Raw genomic sequence first — 23356 nt, 5'->3', positions numbered from 1 at the left:
GGAGTGAAGTAGCAGGAATGAAGTGCCCAGAGTTCATGGTTAAGGACGAAATTAAAACAATTCATAGGAGAAACAGAGCATAGGAGGGTGCCAAGGCTCCCATGGGATGTGTCAAATGCTCTACAGAGCATGTTTGTACAACCCAGATAGGTCCTTGACTTTCCCAAACTAGTATGGGGACCAGTGGTCTCTGACTGCCAGAACAATCTTTAACAGCCTCACTGTTGGAGACATCATTCTGTTCTCAATCATAGTAAGAAGGCAGGGCAGGGCAGACTCCCTGTTCATCTTTAAGGAAGTCTAAACCAGAGCATAGAAACAAGTGTTTTTGTTCAAGGGTTAGGACTAACCAATCTGTTTGACCTGGAGGCTGCAGTTCATGAGACAGGATGCTCTCATCCCACTAACTTTGAAAAAGCAAGATTTTGATCTTCACAGTGTGCCTCCACTGCTCACCTCAAACAGGCTGGAAGGCTTACTATCTCAGTACATTCAGAGTAAATTGAAGACTATTTAAATAACTGTATTTGTAGAAAAACAAACCACGAGTCCAAAGCAAGGTGTAGCCTTTCACTAGAAATTAAATGAGCTTTGCAATAAATCCAGTAAGCACTATAGGAAAGGAAGAGCTCAGGCTTTGCTGCTGAGGGCAGGAGAATTCTGTTGGTAAGGAGGAAAGAAAGGTGTTGGAGTTCTTTCTCTCATAGTATCTGATAATGCCATAAGTGGGTTGCAGCAATGATTTGCAGGTAGAGGCAAGATAATTTTTGAGAAAAGACCATCTAAATGGTCTGAATACTACATATTTACTGAATACTAAATTCATCCAGTACTAGTCTAGTTATATCAGAGGTGACATTTCAATTTAAAGATCGGTGATACAGAAGTGTTGCTGTGTAGTAGTAAGGAGGTATTTCTTCGTTTTCTATTCAGTGTATTAATTTAAATGCCTTCCCAATCTGAAAGGGTTAACAGCAAGTGAAGATCATAGGGGACCCAAATGCTTTTAATAATTTTACAAGAGTGATTGTACTTTCTAAAGGGATACATTTCGTCTGTGCATTTTGAAAGGAAACCTCTTGATGTTTTATTGCCATTTAAAGTGCATCTGCAGAGGAAAAGTAAAGTTACTGCTGTAGAACGTTTATCCTCGCATTCTCTAGAATTACTTGCATATCTGGGCTCCTTAATCTAAACTAATAAATACAGAGATGTTAAAGAGAACAGTTATGTGGTGGTCTAAGAGGATTATGAAGGGTAATACAAAAGTCACCTTGATCATAACATCTTTCTTTGCTTTTAGATATATCTATTTGCTAGCCTGTAATTGCCTTTATGTAGCAGTTTTTAATGATGTGTTAACAGCTAAGAAAAAATATTACTTGATAACTAGAAAAACTGTGAAGTTTCAGCTTAAAGGAAACAACACTTTTCAGTAATAAAAGGTAATTAGAAAAAAGACAGATGAAATCACTTTTCTTTATTCTGAATCAAAAATTCTGTTAGGAGTAAACATTAATGCCTGGAAAGGGGGTTAGAAGGAATTCAGGGCAGAAGCAGTGATGGAATGTTTACTAAAGCAGTGCTATACAGTGCAGTGCTATTGTGAATAATGAAAGGCTTACTGAGACCAACAGAGCATTTTCTGATGCAGTCAGCACATGGAGCACAGTTACTGTGACAAGCCTCAATAATAGAGTAGTGTGAACATTTCACAAGCTCCTACCTTCACATTTTGGAGTCTTTCTGCCAGCACTTGTGAATGACTGCAGAGCCAAACATAATTCTAGGCATAATGTGTCTTCATGGAACTTTGAGTTGGTATGAATTTAATTTTGGAAAGTGATAAATTCCCACTGTGACTGGAAACATTTTAAAAATTAAATTTTTATGCACCACGTAGTGTGAAAATGAAGTAAAACTTCTGTTAGGAATGTAAACTGTATTTAGTGTTTCCTTGCTGGCTTAGGAAGGTCAGAGTGATGCTATTTTTCCAAGCCAGTGGTATCCTTTAATATCAAGGCATGAACTTCAGTACTGTGCAATTGGGTCAATGAGGTGGTTTTTCCACCCTCCTCTCCTGGATGATCCACAGGTTTGCTTCTTTGCCTGTAAGTAGAAGTAGCTGTGTAACTTTGAAGAGAAGATTTTGGTTTCTGACTAAACCTCTTCACTTTTGCTGTACTGGGTACGTGCTTTGGCAACAGCGCTCAATAAACTGGAGGAACTGATCTTGAATATTGTGCATGCAGAATTTCTAATTCTAGCTGTCTGTCTCAATGAAGTAGAATCATAGAGTGGTTTGGTTTGGATAGTTAGGGACCTCTAAAGGTCCAACCCCCCTGCAGTAAGCAGGGACACCTTCCACTAGAACAGGGTGCTCAGAGCCTTGTTCAGTCTGACCTTGAATGTTTCCAGGGAGGGTGCATTTAGAACGTCCCTGGCCACTCTTCAATTTTTTTATCATCCTCATTAAAAAAAAAATAAATTCTTCCTTAAATCTTGTCAGAGTCTACCCTCATAGTTTAAAACCATTAAAATGTCTGCCCTGTCTTTCTTATAGGCCCTCTTTTTAAGTACTGAAAAGCTGCAATAAGGTCTCTGGGCAACCTCAGCTCTCTCAGCCTGTCTTCATAGGAGAGCTGTTCCAGCCCTCAGTAGTTTTTGTGACCTCCTCTGGACCTGCTCCAGTAGGACCGTGTCTTTGCTGTGCTGAGGAGCCCCGAGCTGTGCTTCAGTCTCACCAGAGCAGAGGAGAAGGACAGAATCCCCTCTCTTACCCTGCTGGCCATGCTTTTTTCGATGCAGCCCAGGATGCAATTGGTTTTCTGACCTGCGAGTGCACTCTGCCAGCTCATGTCCAGTTTTTCATCCTCCAGTACCCCGAAGTCCTTCTCAGGATTGCTCTCATTCCCTTCAGTCCCTGCCTGTACTGATCCTGGGGGTTGCCCTGGCCCAGCTGCAGCACCTTGCACTTGTTGAACTTCATGAGGTTCACATGGGCCCATTTCTTGAGCTTCTCCAGGTCCCTCTGAATGGTGTCCCCTCCCTCTGGCGTGTCACCCGAACCACTCAGCTGTACAGGGAAGCTGTTCTTTCACGTACTGGGTTCTGTAACGTCCTTACAATATCTACTGAGTTTTGATTGGAAAGGATGTGTATAATTACCTGTAATGCAACTACTTTTTAGGGTGAGGGGGTGTTTGTTTTGGTTTTGTTTTGGTTTTTTTTTAAGAGCTACTCATGCAGCTGTTTTAATCTGAACTCCTTTGCAATTATTTCTTGCTCTGCAATAACTCATGTAAGAATTATACCTTCCACTTCCTCAGATCTCTAGGTCTCCTATTTGTATAATTCCTTCACCTAGGTGCCCCTCCCTTACATGCTGTGCTTTTGACACCTGGGTCCTGTTCTCCAAAGTCCATGGTAGTTACTCATCCATTGATAGCCTGTGGGCCAGCATAGCTCTTTTCCTGATAGATCTGAAGTTCTTGGTTTTGGAACCTACAAAGAGCTCCTTGTTTCTTCCTTGCATCATCAGCCACACTAAAGTTTGAGAAGCTGTTCAGCATCTAGTAAGTAATACAAGTAACTATAGGATCTAGTAAATGGGATGTGCAACTTTCTGGACAAAATTAAGGTAAAGAAATGACAGCACTGCCTGTTTGTGACAGGAATTTTTATTGTACTTGTTTGTTAATTGAGAAAGAGGAACATACTGGCTCAATTCAACACGATCAGCATCTTGGTCCTGCTTAGAAGCTAGCAAATCCAGTGTTCCCAATACTAATTTATTGGTTTTATTTTTCTTAAACTAACACCTCAAAACAGAATAAATGTGTGTTCTTCTCTTCATGTTTTAGTAGCCCAACTACTTTGCTTTATTATTTTATCAATGTCATCAAATGTATCCTCCGAAGAAGTGAGGCTCTGGGAATTCATAGCCATGAGAAAAAAAACCAAAAATGCACAAAACCAACAAAACTTTTTTTTTATAATTTAACAGTCTAATAAAACAAGATCTATCAATATATTAAGAAATAAATCCAGTTACAAATGCATGTATATAGAAGGAACTTCTGTGGACATCCGAACAGAAAATGATCAGCTATTTACAAGATACACAGCAGGATGGTATAGTATCCAAGACCCACCATTCAGAAACCAAATGTGTTCTCTCCACTGTAGGCAACATATAAGAATCCATCCTCATCCTTTTCCTTCTCATAAAGTTGTCCCATAGTTAAGCTTCAAGGGGAAAAAAAACATAAATGGTTTGCTTGGCTCATGACAGTTGCAAATATTAACAGTTAGAACCTTGCATAAACAAGGAGTAATAAAAGCTAAAACATAAATCTGTATATAAATTAAAATGCAAAAATGAGGATATATGAAAAGCAGTTGACTCTTGAGTTAGCAAATGATCTTGGGCTCTCTGCACAGTAAATTTTTGATAATTCTTCACAAATGCATTTGTCAGAACGCTTCCTTATTTTCTTGGAAATAAATCACTGAATGTATTTCAGGTTCTGAATCGTGCATTAGATGCAGTGACTAATACCAGAATTAACAGCCTGACAGTACTGGAATGCAGCTGCATTAGTGTCTTGCTTCTTGTGTGAGCAACCTCATTCCTCCCTCCACCTGGTATAGTTCTGAATGTTCAGCCAGTCTCTTTTTTGGACTGTCTCTTTGAGGTCCGGGTTGTTTTGGGGGGCAAAAGCTTTGTTTTCTATATTGTCAAAAAGTGATGACTTCAAATAGTGCTGGTACCAAAATATGTGGGCAGTAAATTACAATTTAGTTGGAAACTAATGCTTTTTCAGTGGCTGAGGTTTTGAACATTTGATCAAATAAAAATTTTCTTAAACTTAATACGCATGTGGCCCTTCACAGTCTAAGCAGCTGTGGTCTTTAGGGCAATGTCTGTATTTTGAAACCAAAAAGAAACCCAAGCAATTACTTGGCCAGTACAACTGCTCCAACCGTTTACCTACAGATGGAACAGGCAGCTGACATCAGTCAGGTGCACAAATGGTTCCTCCTCAGCTCACCTCTCTCCAGCTTCCCAAGACTGAGAAAAGGCTCTTGAACTGAAAGATGGAGAGTGGATGGGAGCGACAGGGAAAACGACCATGTCGTTCTACCCAAGAGAGGAGCTGGGAGGATTTGGAGGCAGTGCTTGAAACGGAAGAGAACTGGTGAGTAGCAGATAGATCACTAACCCTTGACATCCTCCCCTCCTCATCCAGTTTATGTAATAAACTCAGCCTATGAGATGAGCAGAGCTACTAACAGGATATTTTATCTGTTAAAAAGTTATAATTTTTACATTGATATTGAAGGTTCAAGGCCCTGTTTTTCCAGTTTTTTCCCTGTTTTTCCACCTCATAGTGAACATGTGATGTGAGACAATGTGTCTGTCTGTCCTGTTCCTAGCAGTTTTACAGTCCTGTTATGAAGGCATTCCTATTACTCTTAAAAGAAAACAAGTAGAAAAAGATGGTTGTCATGGTTCTCCCTACTGTGTATCACAGAGTAAATAAAAAATGTTCCTGAGTCTGTACAGGTCACCTGGAGGGACTGTTACTGTTACAACAAGTAAGTAATAAGAATATTATTACATCTAAGCCATGTAACAGCATGACTTACTATTTCTTCAAATGTTGTTAAAAACTCTCCTGTAGAAAGCAGCTGTAGTAGCTGCTTCTGCTATATTCTGTATGTAGCAGACAACAGTGAAACTTACTCCCATATAAAAGCAATGTGAAAAACCTTTCTATAGCAATTGTGCATTTTTTGTTTATAGATGAAAATAATTAACTTTTTAAAAAAGTAACAGCAATTAGTCTGTAACATCATAATTTCTTTGTAAGATGACAAGTTATTGGGTTTTTTAGAATAATTTATGACATTTGCTATTAAATATTTAATGTGCACCTTTTTTGTTACATTGAGAAGAATAGTTTTTTTGAGATTGATGATGTATGTGTTCTTGCACTCAGCCAAGGATATCATAACTGCAAAGCTCACTCTTTTGCCATGGAAGTAAATTATAATAATATAGTTTTCAGTCACCTTTCCTTTAAGCCTGGCTCAAAAAATAAGATGTTTATCAAACTCATAAGGAAAAAACCCTTTCACAGTGATATGAAGATGTAACCAAACACCTCCTAAAACCACCAAATGAGCCTCAAAGAATGGTGTTACTGACCCTCTAATATGCACAGGTTTGCTGAAATGGTTCTGAATACTACGTGAATAGCCTCTCACCTGGATTGTGGGACAGTCTTGTCTACAAAGAGGAATATTGCTTTCTCAGATGGCAGTTGAATCCTCTTCCTGATGATCCACATGAACTGGGCCACGGTGATGTCAGATGGAACTAAGTACTTCCTCTTGTCAATATCAACAATCTGAGATCCTGAGACCTTCTCCACTATGACCTGTAAAGTGCAAGTGTGAAGGTCAGGATTGGTATGAACAGACAGCTTGGGTAAATCTCTTGCTGGCACAGGCTGGCAACAGTGAGCAGAGGGGAGGAACAAAAAGGTTTCTTGACTGCAACCAAATGAGAGGCAAAACTGGCTCAGTACCGTAAAACCTGATTTTACGGCTACACTGAAACCCACATTCATACACACAATGGCTCAAAACTTCCTGTATCTGAGGCTGACAGTCATGAGGTAAAAAGCTGCATTATGCCCAAAAGAAACCCATGACAGAGAAGTACACGTGTCATTTAACTTTGTACACTGATGACATGAAATCATTGCAATGTGGAACCCAAAGTTGAAAATAAGCCAGCAGTGTGCCCTGGCAGCAAATAAGGCTAATGGCATCCTGCACTGCATTAGGCAAAGTACTAAGAGGTGATCCTGCACTGGTACTGGTGAGGCCACCTTTGAATTATGCTGAACTGACATTAGAACATCTTTCATCATACCTTAGGAAATCAGGAATAGACTACAAGAAGGAAAGAGCAAGATGGCCACAAACAAAATAAAACAAAACAAAAAGCAGCAGACACAGGGGAAAGGAGAATTAAGCATTACTTGTGGAAAGGACCTGATGCTTATTGCTCCATACAGGCTAGTTCTTGAAGGAAAAATGCAGCAGGTGGGGAAATCAGTTTTACAAAAGGTTCCAGTGCCTCCATTCCTTAGCTCTGTGTTCCCCTTAAAACATTGTTTGAAAAACACTTTTAACTATTAAACTGGTACCAACTATTTTATGAAAGGTACATGGCTCAATCTGAATCATCAAGCAGAAAACATGGACCTATCCAGACAAAGCACTACACTGCAATTCAAGATTTAATTCCTGTATCTACATACACCTTGTTGTCCATTCCTGATACAGCAGCATGTAATTCTGTCTCTCACTGAGAGTTTCTATGTCTCTTTCCCCCTATGGTTAAGAAGGACATTCTTGAAGCAGATGAATGGATATCTGGAGATGTATGGTCATTAAGGATGCTGCAGTCCATATATGAGGGGATAGTTAGGCAGGACAGAATGGGAAGGATCATATCAGCTTGCCAGACTGCAACTGGAGACAATGTTGTGACAACTAGGTGCAACTGAGCAGCAGAGAAAGGCAACAGGAATAGATTCTTCTCTGGGCTGTGCTAATGAAGAAGTTACTCACCAAGAGGTGAGGCAGGAGTAGCACTAACTGGCCCATGGTCAGATGGGATGTGGGACATTTTACACATGAGCAAGTAAGTTGAGAATGTGGACATGTTGCTAGCTGTTATATAAGGATGTGAAGTGTGGTCGTTTCACAGACTGAAACATGATAAAAGGGATTGTGGAGTGAAGAAGAGAGGTCATTCACTATTTAGCAGAATGGTAGGTATTAATGCAGAAAGGAGGGCTCACCACTTGTACTGGCTCTTCAAACAGTGTTTGCATGAGGAGATTCACCATGATGATTGGTTATAGGCATGGAATACAAGAGGGAATATCATCTAACTCATATATCCAGGCTGGAAGATTTTCAAGGTTTAAAGAATTCATAATCTTTCTTAGGATCAGGCACAGAATGAATCCTCAAGATAATGAAGATGTTTGCTGGGATATAATTGCCATTAGAAGAAACCAGGACCCTTATAAATCATTAAAATGCCCGGAAAGTGTTTATAAAGTTAGGCACTCTTGTTTATTTGTCAGTATACACTGGGACAGGGAAGGGAACATTGGATTAGTTAGATGTGTTTGGGGCTTCTTTAAAACACCTAAGGATACAAGAAGGAACATGAATTTACTTAGCAGGAACTGATCAGAGTGTGAAGGACGGAAACAGCTTATCTGCCTTTGCCTCTAAGTACTCCGAGGAAGCTGGCTCGGTTACTCACCGGGACACGGTCGGGGTATTTGGCTCGGATTTTGGCCGACTCGACACATCTGTGCTCTGTGAACAAAACTCATAATTAGTCACTGCACAGTAACAGTACTGCCGGCGTCACAGGCCGAGAGGGCAGCGCCCGCCGGGCCGAGAGCCTGCGAGGATAGCAGCCACCTCCCCACCCTCCGAGGGGATCTCCAGCTTTTCGGCAAGGCCGTCCCCGGGCATCGCACCACCCTTCGGCGAGGGCCGCCAGCGGCTGCCCGCCCACAGAGGAGCGGCTGGGGGAGCCGACCGGGGCAGATGGCGACACAGCAGACGGAGGGCGGCGGGGCCGCTGGCGGGCAGCGCCCGGCCCGGGCCCACCCTTACCCAGCGCGTGGTCCTCCTTGAACATCCACTTCATGGTGCGGGCGGGCGGGAAGCGGAGCCGGCGGCGAGGCCCGTGTGCGGGGGGCGGGGGCTCGTTCCGGGCCTGTCGCTGTCACGGTCCCTGTCACAACAACAACAGCGGCGGCTCGGCAGGCGGGACTTCCGGCTCGCCCGTTCCCCGGCAACCGCCCGGCCCGCCGCGCTTCCGGCCGGGGATGGCGGGGCGGGGCTGTGGCATCCGGCGCGGAGCCACCGGCCGGTGGTGAGGCCGCCGCCGGCCTCGCCCACGGCGCTGCCGGGGCGCTCGGGACCGCGCCACGGGCTCGGCCGGCCCGGCAGTGCCCCGGCAGTGCCCCGACCGCGCGGCCCCTCCCGCCGCCGGCGCTGTCCCGCCTCACGCGGCCCGCGGCCCCGGGGGCGGAGCTGTGCGCTCATTGGCTGGCACGCCCGGCCCCTCGGCGCTGATTGGCGGGGTTCCCGTCAGTCCGCGCTGCTGCGCGGCGGGAGCGCGGCCCGCGCGGAGCGCTCGCCATGGCTGGCGTGGAGCTGTTCTCGCACCCAGCGCTCTACACGCGCTACCGGGCCGGGCTCTGCTCCGCTGCCGCACTGGCGCTGTTGCTCATCACCGCGCTCACCTATGTGCCGCCGCTGCTGGTGGCCTACCGGAGCCACGGTGAGCGCCACTCGACCCCACGCGGCTCGGCCGGGCCCGGCTCGGCCCTGAAATCTCGTGCTGTCTCTGCCCTCAGGTTTCTGGCTGAAGCAGAGCACGTACCTGGAGCAGCCCACTGTGCAGTTCCGGTACGAGGTTCTCCTCGTCGCCACCATCGGGCCCAGCCCGGGCAGCTTCTTGGCGTGGAGCACGTTCCCAGCGTTCAACAGGCTGCAGGAGGACCGGCTCCGAGTCCCGCTCCTGGCGGTAGGCCTGCCCGGGGCCCGGCAGCAGCGGCGAGAAGCGGGGCTGCAGAGTGGGGCAGCCGGCTCGAGGCACGAGTGGGCATTGCTGCCTTCAAGGAGCAGCAGCTTCACGCATAACCTCGAGCCTCACATCAGAATCCACTTGGGAGAAGTGATTTTTAACGAGTCCAGTTTAACTCCCTCTTCAGTGCTGCTGAATCATAGAATTACTTAGGTTGGAAAAGACCCTTAAGATCATCAAGTCCAACCATTAACCAAACTACCGGTTTCTGAACCATGTTCCTAAGCACTACTGGTGGTTTGCATGAACACATCAGTTTACTTCCCTCAAATCAGTTGTGCTCTCCTCCCCTGGCCACATGGCTTATCATGATGTGAACTTGCATGGGTTGCTAGGTAGGCCCTAGTTTTGGAAGCATATATGAGCTTCCTAAAGCACATAGCCTTTGCCTTGCAGTCATTGTTCCTTCTGGGATTCCACAGTGGCAGTTATTTTTCTGTCTGCCTCTGTTATGAGTCCTGCTATGCTTGCAAATAGCTGAGGTACTGGGCATTTGTGGCATAGAGGTGTAGCAAGCCTTGGCTCACAGCCAGGAATTGGAGTACAGAGGCCATAAAGAGGCATGCTGCAGTGGCAGGAGGCAAAAGCCTGACCACCTGTCATATTTGCACAGGGTCTGACAGAAGATCCAGCACTAAGACATGCTTTGTAGGACGCTGGGGAGGTGGTCAGAATGGTGTAGGGCAGAAAAGACTTTGAAGAGTCCTAGTGAGCTTTCCCTTCCTGGGGGGTCATATGAGATGTAGTATAATAAACAACATTGCAGGCTTCTTCCTTGTCTCTAGTTCTTGGTCTATCAAGTCAAGCAGCTTTTTATTTCTTTCCTAACACTGCAGCTTATTTGCTTCCTTTGATTGTGCATGCTGCAGTTGTAGAGGTCCCCTGGGGTTTTACCTTTTCAGTTTTTCTTTCTAACAGAAATTCCTGTATTTTTAAAAAATCATATTCTTTTAGACTAGAGAAGAAGACAAAAATCAAGATGGCAAAATGGATCAGTTGCATTTTGAATTGGAACTTCCACTCCAACCTACAGAGCATGTATTTGGCATTCAGCTGATTCTACTCTTTTCCTACCAGCTTTATGTGAGCATTTTTAGTTATGTTTGTTGTGATGTATAGACCCAGTGTAATATTCCAGTAGTGGTTATACAAAGGATGAAAAGAAACTTTTCACATTTGAAATTCCTATCTAAAATGTTTATTTTACTAACAAATATTTAATTTTCTCCTCTGCTGAGTCATTCCTAGTCTAGCTCTAGCTTGTGTATTTTGATACACTTTGTTAGAAATGTTTTTCAAGATCTGTATTCTCTTGGGTTGTCATGCAGCATAGAAGACAGAAATGCACAACAGTGAGTATCAGTGGGAGTGGCACCAGGAAATAACTGAGAGTCTTGCAGTAGGGAGAAGGATGTGCATTCTTACACACTGCTGTGTCTTGACATAACCAGTTAGTTTTCTGAGGTGGAGAGGCAGCCTGTTGCAACAGCCAAAAACTCCATATATTTTGCTTACTTAACAACTCTTGAAGCACTGGTAATGATCTACCAGGATTTTCTGTATCTTGCAATGGGGAGGAGGAAGAAAGTGTTACAAGAAGACAAGACAATACAATTCTGTTGCTGTTGTATCTCAAGTGGCAGTACAATTAATACCTAAAGCAACAAGTAAAACTTCAGTGCACAAAAACCCATGGATACATCTGAAAGGAGCAATAATATAGAGCTGGGTTGGATGCAGCCACACAGACAAGAAGTTGTTTTTCTAGGGAGATTAGGCTGAGCTTATCCAAGAGACTTGCTGATTACAGGTGGACAAGTGGTGTAGAAAACTTCTTAAACCTGTGAGGCCCAGAATAAAGGCCCAACAGTCCTAAATTTGGGCTGAAGTATTAGATCAGTGATTAGTCTCGCAGAGTTACAATATTCAAGACTTCTATTCTACTGTAAATGTGAAAATTTTCCTTCAGGTAGAGTGGTTGATAAGAGCTGAGGAACTTTTTTATTTTGTCCTTATTGCAGAGCAGGAGTCTTGATTTTGATTGCTGAGTTTTTTAAAGTGTGTCTACAAGGACTGTGTTTAGTCATCTTGCTGCTTTTTACATGTAATACTGTCATTAACCACAGACTGTTGGATTGAATTTCCTGTGGAACTTTGTATGCAATAACTAAGGTAGATCACTTCACGAAAAAAATAAAAATATTTTTTATTTGGTGTTCCCTTGTTTAGACTAATATAATGATCTGAAACTTGGGAGTCAGAAAAATATCGAATCCATGCAGAAAATTTGTAGATACAAAGAGGTAGAAATGTGTGTGTGTGGGGGGGGGGTGTGTGTCCCCGCCTAAATTCTCTTCTCTTGTGTTCACTGTTCCAGAGAATGTCAACATTTGTGATGCAGAGCATGGCTTTTCTTCAGTTTTTTTCTCCTGTGCCAGGGTCTCGGCTCTATATGAATGGAGACCTGAAATTGAACCAGAGGCAATTACTTAACCATTGTGGACTGGATACCAGATACAATGTGAGGAAATGTTTTTCCCTTCCCCATCAATTCCTCTCCCCTTTTATCCTCCTGGTATCACCTGGTTAACCAGGTGACACCCTGGTTATTTGTAGTCCTGCACAGAGTGAACCCTAAAACTTTGGAACTGGTGTTTTTCTGTTAGGCTAAAAGAGGGAAGAGGTTATTCTGCCAAGATGTTCAGTCTGATGTTTACGTGCATTCCCTCAAGGGCATGGTTACTTTGTGTAAGAAACTCAGTACAATTATTGTCTCGAAGACTGGACAAATAATGCAAGTGTCTCCTTGTTGTAACAGGTGTCTGTGGTCAATGGCACGAGTCCTTTTGCAAGTGACTATGATCTAACAAACATCATTGCAGCATATTGGGATAGAAATGGTAAGCCTGAATGTGCAGCTGTGAACTACAGGACAGTAGTAGTTCACATACTGGCAGATGTTTTGTGAGGTATTTGGGTCCTGTATTAAGACCTAAAAGCCCCTTAACCTGGATGTTTCCTTTCCCCATTTTAGTGACAACAGTCTTTTCAGATCCCAGCCCTGTTTGGATGACAGGAAGAGCAACAGATACACCATTTATCATTAATGCCACTATTCATTATCCAGTGGAAGTTATTTTATATCCTTTGAAAACTGCATAAACTGTGACATAATTGGGTTGCATTATTTTGGCCTTCACCTACAGGCCAAGTGAAAACTGTTTTCTTCTAGATTTGTTTCTAAACTTTTTCTTTGTTAGCTAAGCAAATGCTGAAGTTCTGGAGTTAATGAAATACTTATTTGTCCATTCTTCCAGATGGTTCTACTTGCCTAACCACTTTCTGCCTTTCTCTACTGGGAACTCGTGTTGCTTTTCAGCTTTACTAAACAGGCCTTTAAGGCAGTTTCTTAGCCATTTTCAGTGAATATTCTTAGTGAATCTTGCTTTGCTCATGCAGCACCTGCTGTCCCAGTCTGTCACGGATGCCACTAGCAAAACATGGTCCTGTAATCTGGGACCTAAAGCAAATCATTAGAAATATGTATGCAAGATAATAATAACCCCCACAGTGGAGGGGTTACATCTGTTACACATGCAAGCAGACTTGATTTTTTTTTTTTTGCAAAATACTACTTTGTTAATTATGTTTTTGCTCATTTTCTCAGACAAGAACAAGCCTGTGTTTAAGAGAATCTGTATGGAGCATACTTCTTAATGAGGTTTGTTTACCTGCCTGACTATTACGAATAACAACTTTCTGGTGAGTCAGGCACAAAATAGGTACTTTACCCAGAATTGGTTTAAATGTTTTCTAGGACAGATATTCTCTGCAGCTTTTGTTACCTACTGTGGTGAAAGGCTTTTAGGTGTTCCTGTGGCTCAGAGGCTTTGCATTTGCTACAAAAACTGATATCTTAACAGATTTTGTGCCTTTCTGCTTCTGAGTTCCTTTGTTTACTTATTGCAATCAGAAGCTTCTTCATTAACACTCCTTGACTTTCTTTAAATATCAGCCAGGATTCTGGGAAATTATTAAATTTGCCTGGATCCAGTATGTCAGCATCCTCCTTATCTTTCTTTGGGTGTTTGGTAGGATTAAGATGTTTTTGTTCCAGAATCAGGTGTTGACTACAATTCCAGTATCATCAGTTCTGCCAGTGTCTCCAGTACTATCCTACAAACAGCACCAGTCCTGAGGAGATGCCTGAGAACACTTTAACGAAATGCAGTTCAAAAATAGTCACCTGCTTTTATTCTCTATTCACTTTTTACTTTGGAAGATCAGAATTTTGTAAGTATGTTTCAAGTATGCTCTGTTTGTGCTTCCTTTTTAAATACATGTTCATTCATCTAATTTTTCTGGGAACACTGCTTTGGAACTGAAAATTTTAATTTTTTTGACAATTAAGAGTTAAAGAAGAGCTTGCAACTGGACCATGCTTTAAAAGCCAGTAGGAAGCAATGAGTCTGCTTTTGCATTATCTTAATTTTGCTACACCTTGAAGACTGAAAATAATATGCTAAAAGTAACAATATAAACTGTTTTTACTGTCTTGTGAATTAATTCACTTCTGTCTTAGACGTCTGTCCAGAGCTATTTGTACATGCATTTATGTGCACTATGAAATGAAACAAAATATGAGGAATGTGAAAAAATGTATGGGTGAGTTAAGGTCAGAGACACTCCTGTCACAGTACAGCCACAGTTATGTGGCTATACATGCTCAGCAATTTAGTTATTAAATTGGATGATGGATAAATTCAAGGTTGATGTGAGAAACCGGGTTGTGGGTGATAGTGTGTGCAAGGTTTGCACAACCATTTACTATTGGCATTATTACTGTAGCACTAGACCATTAATTGTGAATTGTGAACAGTAAAACAGAGAAGCCTGGTATTTATTGAAAGAAAAGTAACAAAAAATACTACCAGAGAAGCTTTAGAGTTCCAAAGCAAGTGATTAATTACTTTCAGAACTTAAATAGCTTAGAACTGATAAAAATTATAATCACCTGATGAAGATGATATTTACCAAATATAATCACTTTTTCAGATGACTCAGTTCCCTGAATGAACTTGTTATGTGCCTGCACAAGCATTTGGGTGGGCATAAGCAAGGGGTAGAAATCTCTGGAGAGGCCACAGGACCTCATTTTAAGGGTTTGAATGTTGTACTGTGACAAAACTGGAATGTGTAACAGTCTTCCTCCAAGCTGAACAGAAAGCTGTTCAAGGTAGCAACAGGAACATAGAAGAGACTAGTGCCAGCAAACAACAGTATTGGGAGACTTCAGTAATTCCTGTCCCACTGTTATCTCCTATTGTAGCCTTTCACATTAAGTTATGACAAGTGATGCTGCTCAGAGCAACAGTTCAGTGAATGCATGTGAAATAAAAAATGGAGAATAGGTCTGGTTTAGGAAAGACAGATTAAAATATTCTTATGTTCTCTTTTCCTTTAGAAAGAGAAAGCTGGAAAAAAATCCTCTACAGTAATTTAAGTGGAGAACTGTATAAGTTAAAAGGACGAAATCAAAAAGAGTTATTTGCTTGCCAGTGGCATGTAACTGTTTAGTATGACCTGAAACAATCCCTCCGTTTCTTTTGAAAGAGTTGTGTTTCATGACTGCGGCTAGTAAGTGAATGCAGGGTGAAAGGAGCCCTAAAGGCAAGTGTGACCACAGCAGGGGAAAAAAAACTTGTTTGTGATACCTCTGCTGTGGTAACTTCCTGGATCACTGTTATACTGAAAATAGTTCTTGGTTCATAGTTCTGACTCCTTTCTCAAGCTTGAAGAGACATTCTACTACTGTAAGTAAACAAGCAGTAGAAAAAAGATAACATTTTTCAGCTGTAGCAATAAACTGAACTACAGGGAAAAAATATACTTGAGGATCTGCTGCAAGTACCATTAAGGGAGGTTGAGGAAGGAAGAGCCTTTCTCAGAAGGCTGTCTGCAAGGACTCTTCCTTTAGCTTTCTAAGCGACCCAAAATAAAAAGACAAAAAATATCTGAAACCAGTGCCATCCGCCACAGTGCTACTACACAGATCTTATGTGTACACATATGCCAGAGAACAACCTAAATGCTCTTCACTGAGGAAGGACACAGTGGCTTGCTAGGATTAATCAAATTTCTGTAAGTGATTCTGTAAGAAGAAAAAGTAAGCATCTGGTAAAAGGTCCTATGCATAAATTGAAGTGGGAATGTGGTCGTTTAAGAGCCATGCTTCAGGAGTCTTAAGGCGTGGAGCTGGGATAAAAGAAACGCCCCCGGTGGTCGTTAACCGGCCGTTTGCAGGGTCAGGACCCTCCGGTTCTGCTCGCCTGAGGCGAGCGGGACGCGGCCGCGCCGAGCCCTGTGCGCCTGGGGCTGGGGCGGGCTTGGGGGCAGAAGGAGGAGGGGGAGGAAAAGGACGGGAGGGAGGAAGAGGAGGGGGCTGCCGCGGCAGGCGGGCCCGAGCCGTCCCCGCGGGTGCCGCGCTCGGGCCGGGCGCTCGTGGCTGCGGCGGGGCGGGCGCCGGTGCCGCTCGAGCCCTCGGGCAGCCGGTGCTGGGCGGGGCGGGGCCGCCTCTGCCAGGCTGCGCCTCTGCCCGGGGATGCTCCGGGAGCGGGGCGGATCGGCTCCTTCCCGGGCTCCTCCCGCTGCCCCGGCGCCTCGGCCACGTCTGAAAGCGGCTCATTGTCTCTGTGGGCAGCTCGGAGCCGCGGCGGTGGCGGCGGGAAGGTACGGGCGGGCTGGTGCGGGGGGGGGTGGCGGCTGTTCACGGGACTCGTCGTCGCGGTCAGACCGTTTTTTCCGGTCTCAGCGGTGCTTACAGGCAGTCGCACTACGCTTCAGGGGATGTATTCGAGCCGTTCGCACTCTCATTACGTTTCGGGGGATGTATTCGAGCCGTTCGCACTCGCACTGCGTTTCGGGGGATGTTTTTGAGCCGTCCGCCCTCGCCCCTGCCCGTGGCGGTGAAGTAGCGGGAGCACCAGGTGCGGCGGAGCCGGTGTCGCACCGCCTCGAGCCGCGGCCGTTGGTTGAGGTGTAGTCGGTTGTTGACAGAGGTCAAGCTGTCGAAAATCAGACCTTTTTTTGGTTAGGTTTTTTTTTTCTTCTTCTTCTTTCCTCTCCCCTAGAGAAGATGGCTGAGGTGGTTAACTCGTTTGCTAGAGTTAGGTCGTGAAATAAGGTGCTTTAGAGAACATTTGCCGTCGTTCCGGGAAATCCCTTCCCATTTTTCTATTGTGTCCAGCCTCTCTTTCCAGGTGAAGGTCACACACCGGTCGGAAGAATTTGTCTTTATTTATTAGTTGCAACAGTTGCTTCAGTGGGGCACACAGGGCACACCTCAGCCCATTCGTCCTAGGACGGTTTGAATTTGAGGACATTATTGTGCTGCTGCAGACAGAGTCTCAAGTAAGTGAATAGCATTCAGTCACTGTAGGTGTCTCTTTGTCACTCCAGTTTTGCCATAGTAAAAATTCTTAACAAAAATTGCAGCTAAGCAGACCTCATTTCTTGAACACCAGTAATTCTAGCAGCTGAAAACGCTTTGTGATCTTCAGCTGCATTGCATGGAGAAACAGGTGGTGTAGGGCTATGCCTCAACACTGCCTTTTGTTCAGGCTGGACAACTTTATCTAATTCCAAAAATTATAAATAAAACCCAAAGGAAACTACCTTTTAAAAAAAGAACTTTAATGGTCATGTAATTAAATCCATGGTACGTTTAATTGTATTATAAACTATTTAAGCCTGATGATTGCCTAGAAACATTTGTTCCAACCTCATTTGCCCCTAGATTGTGAAAAGAAGTACATTTCCAAAAGCTAAATTAACAGTATCAGCTGGAATTCTAATATAGTGTTATGATTCAGAATTATTACAGTACATTTATTGTACTTTTATTGTTTTAGTTGCAGTTTCACTGTTCTATTAAAAAAATTAAGCAGGCTTTTGAATTTCAACTATTTAGTATTGGTCAGCTAAAGACTTTTAACTTTTTGAAGTAGCAGCAGTTACAGAAGGCACCCTCCAAGATCAATCTGCATATTGTTGGCAATACAGTAACCTTTTGCCTTATGAAGGTGTGTGATTTCTAGCTGCAGAAGAACACTGGAAATGGATATTTTGTCAGCTGGGTGATTACAGCAAGAATTACTAGTAATATTGTTGTGCATTTTTCTTTGACCAGCTTTGTCACGTTCCTGCATTTCACTTTTTAGAGCAGCAAAGTGTGTTCCTAATGTTGAGCCCATAGAAGCAATTCTGGTGGTGATTGCATTGGTTTGATGTCTTATAGGTGAAGTATGTAGTGAGTAAACTTCTCCATGAGGGACAGTAGACCTCCAGGTGATCTTTGCTCTCTTTATCATGCCGTGCACAAATATTTTCCTATTATTTCTACAAAATGCATGATGACATTTACCATTATCATTCTTTTTACAGTCAGTGCTGCTGCATCTGGTGAATCGTAAGTACATAGGTGATACTTATATTCATCTTGTATGATTGCTCTGAAAAGTCAGCATGTAGTGTATGACAAGCATACAGGACAATCACTGTTGGCTACCAAAAGGTATTAATTTTTCAGTGGAAAAGATCAATCTGGGAAATTAATTGAGAACATTATATGAAGTTGAAGTAATTTCTGTGTAATCTATAAAGACTTTGGTTTAAAAGTGCTGCATAAACTGTTTTAAATTAAAGTGTGCTGGACCTTTTCTTAGACTCAAAATGGCCAAGGAAGACTGACAAAGACAGTTAAAATTCAGTTGCTCAGAAGCCATTGTAGGAGAGCAGGTATTTATAATTCCTCACTCAGATATTTTGCTTTATTCCAGCCAGGGTTTTCAGTCTTCCCAAAGCAGACCTAGGCCTGTTGGTTCTGAGGGAGTCTTTCATCCCAGCCTTTTGTCCCAAGTTCAAAGAGAGAGCATGTTTCTTTACAGCTCTAATGTGAGGCACTCTCTTTCTGTCTTTCTACCATCTTTTTAGTATCCCAGAAAAAAAAAATTGAGCAGTGTAAATAGGAGGATCTTTTATTTTTAAGCTATAAATCTTATTGTTGATAATTTACTAGGTCTCTCCAGGTTGAATTTTGTGCTGAAAGGAAGTTACTTAGAAACTGTACTCCTTTCAGAGATGACCTGCAAAGATCTCATTACTCAATTCCAACATTACATGACTTACATGACAAATGAATAAAAGTTCCCGAAAGCAAGAGCTAAATAATCATCCATTACACAGTTTCTTTCTCTCTTTTCTGCCATTCTGGATCTGAAAAGTGCTTTCTTTAGAAAACAAGCCCTGCTACCACTGGCTGTATTTTTACCCTGCTTGGTAAAACTGGATAGCTTTCTGTGTTGTATCTAGTTTCTTGGCAAGCAGTGGCAGATGCTAGTGGCCCTGCAGCTCAGCAGTCTATGAGAGGCAGTTTAAGTCATGAAGAAAATGATTGCTCTGTTGGCCAGTTTGTATAATTTCCTTTGGATGTTATGGAAGAATAGTTATTCTGGGACTGTCCCAGGGTTCATCTAGTCCAGGATCTTGTTTCCATTAGTAGCTGTTAGCAGGCAAGCCCAGTGACAGAGCTTGACTTAGAACTGTCAACTAAGCCATATATGCAGATGCTTTTCAGATCACATTTTGAACATTTGTATTGGCCTGCGAAGAGATGATTGTGCCTCAAGAATTTGTGAGGGTTAGACTTCCGATTATTCTGCTCTTTGCCAGAACTCTCCCTGAAGAAACAGTATCACAAAAGAAGTACTACTGCTACTATCACAGAAAAGGAATAATAGTGTAACTCTTATTAAAATAATTTATGCTAAGCAGTATTCATTATTTACAAAAGCATGTATTGTGGTGCCACCGAGTATTGCCATACTTCATGCGTGAGAGGTGTTGGAGTGCTCTGTGCTGCAAATTGCTGTCTGTCACAGTCTGTTTTTCTACCTGTTGTAGCTCCCTTGCCACTTGGGGACAGAATGATTGCATGAGTCTATGAGGAGGTGCTTGCTAGAGTTTTGTCTCTGAGGTGGCAGCTGGAGTGGCAGTAAGGACATCTGGCCCCTCTGCTGCCCTTTCCCCCGTGCCTGTGGTCAGCAGGCCTGCTCTGGTCAGGCAGGTGCAGCCAAGGAAGCACCACTGTGGAGCAAAGAAGAAAAAAGGAGGCAGAACGAGCCCCTCTTTGGCTCTCCTGAGAGGAGCTTGGGATGGACAGGTGGTGCCGCTGAGCTGTTGGCAAAGGAGGAGGGCACTGGCAGAAGGAGAGGTGAAGCAATGCAGAGCAAGTCACAGACTAGTGTTTCACCTAGTAACCAATGCAGTTTTGGCATATTGCCTTTCTGTGCTGAAAGAGCTGGCCTAACAGCACCCTCTGGTGAGTCCTGAGAGGTTCTTCTTCCATTACTTACTTTTAATCAATGTAATAGTTTGTTGAGCTCTTGTATACTTCTGCTGCCACAGCATTTTGAGGCGGAGTTTCATATTTTTAAGATGCAGCATACAAAAAGGTTTTGTAATGAGAGATCATTAATTCAATTCCCCCAGTTTTCCTGTTTCGAGCAGTCATGAGAGTGTGTTTTTGCAGTTGTTCCTTCCAGGCCAGTTGTGATTTCCCTGTCTAGGGAGCCTCTTTTCTAGGCTGAGGAGCAACAATCACTTCAGTATTCCTTTTACAGAAGTCATTGACTGTCCTTGTGCTTGATCTTCACTCCTTACTGTATTCAGCTATATTGTCTTGAAGAATTATTGTGGGCCCATCAGAACTAAGAACTTAATGCATTTTATTATGTCAAATGAGTGTGTATATATATTTGCTAGTCTACATGGTTTCAAGAGTCCAGAGTGTGTTGGTATGTCTCTCTCACTGTAATAAGAAACAAATTGTGTAAATGCAGCTAGATAGCAAATATGGAGATGATCTGCATACATGAGGACTCGTACTTTCCCAATACCTTGCCTGCTTAACTTACACTGATTGCTTACAAGTGGAATCTGCACAACTGAGGGCACAAAGGGGTAGGTGCCAAAAACCTCTCATTAAAAGCTGTAAGGAATGCATGTGGCTTGAACTTTGACTTCAAAGTAAAACAGTTCCACTTGGGGTTGACATGCCTAAAATTTTCTAGGAGTTATATGTCATTTCTATATGTCTAGTCATTTCTAACTCCCAAATGGGTAATTCCCTTAAGTGCAAATTTGGGGTATTCAGTCTTGGGGTATATGCGCTCCAGACCAAAGACACATGTCAGCTGCTTTTTCATTTTATCCTGTGTGGCCAGATGTGGCTTCAGGTTGTGAGTTTTCACCTATCTTCTGCAGTTTGAAAAACAGAGGGTTGTGCACAAGCATCAATTGGTGTAGCAGCCTACTGCCACTGCAGGGTACAGCACTCACATTAGAAAAGAAGATGATTTTTATTTCAGCAGCCAGTTACTGATGTTCCCATCTACTCCTTTTAGGGGATAGAAGTCCTTGTAGTGTCAAACTGAAACAGAAATACAGTGGAGTCATTCAGAATGATTTTTTTTTTTTTTATCCCTTGGCAGTATTTACCAGTATTCAAATTGAGGGCTTTGTGTACTTCGTAGATTTTTTTTTTTTTAAATCCAAGAATTGAGCTGCATCAACCCCAGGTTTTCTTCAACATCAAACACTTACTTATTTGCTTATTTGTGCAGTGATCTTACTGTCACACATTACTTCCTTTCAGTTTCTAACAGCTGTCACCTGCAGATGACTATCTCCAAGTGCAACTGGTTAAGTGAGCAGTTAGTGTCACATACATACCCACCTATTTGAAGGAAGGTTTTACTAATGCAAGAGTTTCTATTGTGTAAGTTTTATTGTTATTGTGCCACAGGAGCGATGGTTCACCAGCATTTCTCTTCTCTTTTTCAGCTTTTCCTATTGCTCTTCCTCGGTGAGAATGGCAAGGATTCGGATTCCTAGCACAGTCGTTATACTTTTTGTTACAGTTCAGACTGGATTCTTACTCTTCATGTTTGCCCGGTACAGTAGTTTCATGCCTCAGGCTGAGGAGAAACCATCACAAGTCCACATCCTCATTCTCTCCTCCTGGCGGTCGGGATCTTCTTTTGTGGGGCAGCTTTTCAGCCAGCACCCCAGCGTCTTCTACCTGATGGAGCCAGCGTGGCACGTGTGGGTTACGATGTCTCAGAACAGTGCCAAAGTCTTACACATGGCAGTGCGGGACTTAGTCAGGTCGGTCTTCCTGTGTGACATGTCTGTGTTTGATGCTTACATGCCTTGGAAAAGAAACTTATCCGATCTTTTCCAGTGGGCAGTGAGTCGGGCTCTGTGCTCAGCTCCTGCCTGTGACTCTTTTCAACGCACTGACATTACCAGCGAAATGGCCTGCAAGACTCTTTGTGGACGGTATCCGTTCAGCAAGGTGGAGGAAGCCTGTAAAACTTACAGCCATGTTGTCATCAAGGAGGTTCGATTCTTTGACTTGAAGGTCCTCTACCCTCTTCTCACTGACCCATCCCTGAATCTCAAAATTATTCACCTGGTCCGTGACCCCAGGGCAGTCGTTAAGTCACGGGAACAATCAGTGAAAGCTTTAGCCCGTGACAATGGAATTGTCTTGAGTACCAATGGCACTAAAGTGGAAGACAGCAAATACAGAGTAATGCAAGAGGTTTGTAGAAGTCATGTTCAGATTTATGAAACGGCTACTCTAAAACCACCTAATTTCCTTAAAAATCGCTATTTAATGATCCGTTTTGAAGATCTGGTAAGAGATCCATTATCAGAAATCTCAGAAATGTACAAATTTGCAGATCTTAATTTGACCCCCAGGCTCAAAAGCTGGATCTATAATATCACACATGGACAGGGACCAGGAAAAAAAAAAGAAGCCTTCAAAATCACGTCTCGAGATGCAGTTAGTGTTTCACAGGCCTGGAGAAACGTTCTTCCCTTTCAGAAAGTTAAGAAAGTACAGGAAGTTTGCAAAGGTGCTATAAACATGCTTGGCTATCAGCTGGTGGATTCCGAAAAAGAACAAAGAGATCTGACATTGGATTTAGTGTTGCCAAGACGACAAAATCAATTCAGTTGGTTATCATTTAATCCAAAGCACTGAAACATTATTTTTGAGAGATGGGGGGGGGGTGGGGCAGGGTAGATGTTTGACTGTTTCTCTACTGCTCAGCATATAGTAATTGGAAAATCCTTGGCTGATGACTTTAAGTGTCTTTCTGTCTACTATTTTTCCGTTAATGGAAGAAGTATTTTTTTCCTGAGTTTCTTACACCTCAAAAACAAAAAAAGGCAAGATAATTGTCAGATTGCAAATATACAACTGAGCTGTGCTGCTCACATTGTTTTAAAGTACTATAGTTTAAGTACTTTCTGTTAAAAGGTGAATTTTCAAAGATGTCTTTATTGATAATAGTTTACTTCTGTTTTCATGTTTTATATATTTAAGAATCACAGTTCTTTATTTGTATAAATGGAATGAAGTAGATACTAAATTCCTTTATTTGACTTTCTTCTTTCCTTTAAAGTTGTTGTGCATTTGTGTATTTTTTTTAGACTTCTTTAGATGTTTTAAATTTTAACATAAAAGTTTTCCAAAAGCTGGGGCAACCGCAGCAGTTCTGTTGTAAAGGGCTTAAACGGGAGCTT

General features: G+C 42.8%; 3 protein-coding genes across 5 annotated transcripts; 2 read left to right on the top strand and 1 right to left on the bottom strand.

Moving 5' to 3' along the window:
* Positions 1 to 3664: 3664 nt before the first annotated feature.
* GABARAPL2 (GABA type A receptor associated protein like 2) lies at positions 3665 to 8946 on the bottom strand. Its single transcript, XM_027646742.1, has 4 exons — positions 8722 to 8946; positions 8360 to 8415; positions 6274 to 6446; positions 3665 to 4248 (listed from the first exon to the last, which is right to left on the bottom strand). Exons 1-4 carry the CDS (start codon positions 8753 to 8755, stop codon positions 4158 to 4160), a joined length of 354 nt encoding a protein of 117 aa, XP_027502543.1. The 5' UTR covers positions 8756 to 8946; the 3' UTR covers positions 3665 to 4157.
* A 262-nt stretch (positions 8947 to 9208) lies between these two features.
* TMEM231 (transmembrane protein 231) lies at positions 9209 to 14262 on the top strand. The gene is made up of 7 exons (XM_027646741.1): positions 9209 to 9394; positions 9471 to 9640; positions 10655 to 10783; positions 12078 to 12221; positions 12519 to 12600; positions 12735 to 12840; positions 13709 to 14262. Exons 1-7 carry the CDS (start codon positions 9253 to 9255, stop codon positions 13896 to 13898), a joined length of 963 nt encoding a protein of 320 aa, XP_027502542.1. The 5' UTR covers positions 9209 to 9252; the 3' UTR covers positions 13899 to 14262.
* LOC113948811 (carbohydrate sulfotransferase 6-like) lies at positions 13885 to 23234 on the top strand. Of its 3 annotated transcripts, XM_027646740.1 has the most exons (3): positions 16344 to 16429; positions 16947 to 17110; positions 21602 to 23234. In XM_027646740.1, exon 3 carries the CDS (start codon positions 21630 to 21632, stop codon positions 22809 to 22811), a length of 1182 nt encoding a protein of 393 aa, XP_027502541.1. In that variant the 5' UTR covers positions 16344 to 16429; positions 16947 to 17110; positions 21602 to 21629; the 3' UTR covers positions 22812 to 23234. The 3 variants fall into 3 exon arrangements, with proteins under 3 accessions (XP_027502540.1, XP_027502538.1, XP_027502541.1); XM_027646739.1 differs by lacking the exons at positions 16344 to 16429; positions 16947 to 17110 and adding an exon at positions 13885 to 13993; XM_027646737.1 differs by lacking the exon at positions 16947 to 17110 and having other exon boundaries at positions 16248 to 16429.
* The last annotated feature ends 122 nt before the right edge of the window (positions 23235 to 23356 follow it).

This window comes from Corapipo altera, unplaced genomic scaffold (assembly GCF_003945725.1).
Source record: "Corapipo altera isolate COAL_440 unplaced genomic scaffold, ASM394572v1 62, whole genome shotgun sequence".
Lineage (NCBI taxonomy): Eukaryota > Metazoa > Chordata > Aves > Passeriformes > Pipridae > Corapipo > Corapipo altera.
Note: the sequence above shows the minus strand (reverse complement) of the source record. Positions and strands in the feature narration are given on the sequence as shown.